This window comes from Colobus angolensis, unplaced genomic scaffold (genome assembly GCF_000951035.1).
Source record: "Colobus angolensis palliatus isolate OR3802 unplaced genomic scaffold, Cang.pa_1.0 Scaffold258, whole genome shotgun sequence".
Taxonomy (NCBI): domain Eukaryota; kingdom Metazoa; phylum Chordata; class Mammalia; order Primates; family Cercopithecidae; genus Colobus; species Colobus angolensis.
In genome coordinates this window covers 4,657,643-4,661,059 of record NW_012115799.1, presented here as the reverse complement: position 1 = coordinate 4,661,059, position 3,417 = coordinate 4,657,643, and the positions used below count along the sequence as shown (strand labels likewise).

The window sequence follows — 3,417 nt, the reverse complement described above, 5'->3', positions numbered from 1 at the left end:
CAGGATGGTCTCGATCTCCTGACCTCGTGATCCACCCGTCTCGGCCTCCCAAAGTGCTGGGATTACAGGCTTGAGCCACCGCGCCCGGCCATTTTTAAGAAATTCTTAATTTCCACATTTCCAATTATATTATATGATCTATAGAGATGGATATCTTTTTCAGGGAACAGAATACAAACAATGTTGATGTTTTTATTCCTTAGTAATGAATTTAAGGAATGTTTATCTTAAAAACAAAGTATTATAATTTTCTCCCATACTATATTATTTAATTTGCAGGTATTTGTTGGAAGGTGCCACATTATTTAACAAAGAGGAACATCATTATTCTGCAGCTTTCCAGATTGGTGGACATTGGATGCACTATGATGGGCTCAGAAATGTGAATTTAATTTTGTTAAATAAACCCCCAGAGTTTCTCCTCTTGTCATCATTGGTTTATATTCGAGCAACAGAGAAATAAATACAGACTGATGCTAAAAGTTGTTTTCCCTCCTGCCCATGCTCCCCCAGATGAAGGGCTTTTATTTTGTGTATACTTGGTATCCAAGAAAATAGTTCAACTATACTAGTTTCAGAAGTGTATTTTCAGTGTTTAACCCCAGGTAAATGTTTTATATAGCGGATCTATGCAAAAACTGTTTGTAATTTTTTTTTATATTTCCTGAATTATTTTTATATGAGCATATTTTATGTTGAAATAAAAAGTATCTTGTGGCCTTTGTATTTTTTATTTATATGTACCTCAAAGATTTTTACAATTCTGTCCTTGAATTCAAGAAATACTTTGTCATCTGAATTCTAAATTTTTCTTTTTGGATATTCAAGTAAAACCTAGGTAAGAGTATTTTAGTTTATATAATTTAACAGTTCATAATATATCTGACTGTATTTCTTTGCCCTACCTCACTATAATCCGAAGTGCACTATTTGATCTAGTATGGATTTGAATGTATAATTTATCGATGGCTTAGTTTATTTGTTCGATTTGCCCAGTATCCCTGCAGCAGTTTTAAAAAAGTATGAGAAATTTTTCAGAGCTTAAACTATTTCTTTATGATGGCAAATTACCTTTAACTATTTCCTAAAGTATTATAAACCTGCCAGTGGATTTTAAGTGATAGCTAAGCTTCCAAGCTTAATTCAGTTTGTTACAAATAAATTATATAACTATCCTAAGTGTTTATCTTATAATTAAATGTAATCTGAAATGCTCTAATATATTTTGCAGATAAAACAACTATAAACAATATTAGGCAACTGGATGTTTACTAGTGTCGGACTAGCAATAGAAATGCACTTTAAATATATATTTAAGGGGAAATGTGTGCCTGGAAATATTTCTTTTCCTAGTGAAGTTTTATATTGACACAGAGAAAAGAATACTTAAATTTTTGGAGGGATGTCTACTGGCTCCCTTGTAAGTAGTGATAGCATGCAGCTTTGACTTGCAATACAAATCATTAGGATTTTATAGGTATCAGAACATTATGTTTCTATATAAAGACCCTAAGGTCACTCTTCTTTTTGCAATTTAAGGGAAAAAATAAAGATTCTCAAGGGAAAATACTTCTTGAAATTTATCACCATTTTAGTGTTTACATTTCAATAAATAGTTCACTTCAGGTTTGGGATTGAGATTAGTTGCAATATATTTAGAAACTTCTACATGACAGCACAGATCACTGCCATCTGCTGAATTGCTAAAGTGCTTGGTGCCATGTTGAGAAAACTTACCTGAGAATGGATAAATATGGGTGAAACATTACTGAGAATGCCTCACGTTAGCAAACACTATGAAAAGTCTTGTTTATATATCAAACTTACTTTACAAAAAAAATTCACCTCAAGATTTATTTAGATGGTTTCCCAGATGTATCTGAATAGGATTTAATTTAGAGTAAACTTTTCTGGGGACACCTGATTGCATGAATTGAAGTATACAATAACACGAGTATTAGAGTAAACATAAGTGGTGTCATTAACAAAATTATTCCTAATGCACATTTATTCTTTTAGGAAATGCACTTTATTTGGAATACTAGTGTATCATGAAACAATGACTTACCTACCTCACAGGGTTGTTGTGAGGATTAAGATGTTTGTTAAAATCTTGACTACCTTGAACATGCTAATAAAAAATTTTTTTCTACCTCTTTTATTTGCAGGCAAGGCTCCCAGATTTTCTCTTACTAATGAACTTTGCAGATTTTAAAAAGTTATTTAGGCTGTAACTCATATCACTGATATATTTAGTGTGTAATGGAAATTGAGTATGCCTTCTTGACCCCAGATTGAGGCTTAAGGAGAACAGATAGTTTATTTTTATGCTAGCAGTTAGTTGATAGAAATAAGAAATTATCCCCTGCTGACCAAACTGAATAGAAAAAGGATTAAAAAAAAAAAAGAATTAACTAGATTATCTATGGAATGTGAAAGTGAGCGTATGGAAAATTCTTTGTAATTCTATAAACACCCTTAGAGAAATCAGAATAATCTACTGGTGGGGAGCTAAAGACATGAGGTAATAATCAGAATATAAATATATATTTGAGATGGGAGTCTCGCTGTCACGCAAGCTGGAGTGCAGTGGTTACATCTTGGCTCACTGCAGCCTCCACCTCCCTGGTTCAAGCGATTCTTCCACCTCAGCCTCCCTAGTAGCTGGGATTACAGGTGCACAGCCACCACACCTGGCTAATTTTTGTATTTTGAGTAGAGACAGAGTTCCACTATGTTGGTCAGGCTGGTCTCAAACTCCTGACCTCAGGTAATCCACCCTCCTCAGCCTCCCAAAGTGCTGGTATTACAGGCATGAGCCTTCGTGCCCAGCACCAGAATATATTTTTAATCAACATACCACAAACCACTACTATACCTACAGGGTCAGCAAAAATAATTTTAAAACCTTTTCTACAATCTGGCATAAAGAACAAATAAGCAAATTTAAGAAGGAGTCTTCAACTAGCTTCAGCAAAAGAAACCATTTGTTCTTTAACTTCTGCAAATAATCTTATTCCTTCAAAGTAGTTTATAAATTATTAGAGTTTGTTTAAACTGTCATTAGATCTAATCCAGTGAAAGAGGAAGAGAAAGGATAACTGACTACCACAGGCATGCTTACTAGAGTGAGTCCCGTGTTCTATTTCTTTCCTAAAGTATGAGCAAACAACTGTATAATCATGACTACTATGACACATAAAAAGCTATACATGGCAGGACACGTGGCTTATGCCTGTAATCTCAGCACTTTGGGAGGCTGAGGTAAGAGGATCACTTGACTCAGGAGTTCCCTAGGCAACATAGGGAGACCCCATCTCTACTAAAAATACAAAAATCAGTCGGATGTGATGGTGTTCACTTGTTGCCTATAGTGCCAGTTACGCAGGAGTCTGAGGTGGGAGGGTGGCTTGAGCC

The 3,417-nt window shown here is 34.6% G+C and overlaps 1 protein-coding gene across 1 annotated transcript in view; it reads left to right on the top strand.

Annotated features, from left to right (window-relative positions):
• LOC105515291 (chromosome unknown open reading frame, human C14orf28) overlaps positions 1-2,167 on the top strand; it is a 10,606-nt gene extending 8,439 nt beyond the window's left edge. Inside the window, exon 5 of the mRNA XM_011947076.1 lies at positions 280-2,167. Coding sequence (XP_011802466.1) covers positions 280-463 — 184 coding nt within the window. The 3' untranslated portion in view covers positions 464-2,167. The remainder of the gene's footprint in view (positions 1-279) is intronic.
• Positions 2,168-3,417: the final 1,250 nt, after the last annotated feature.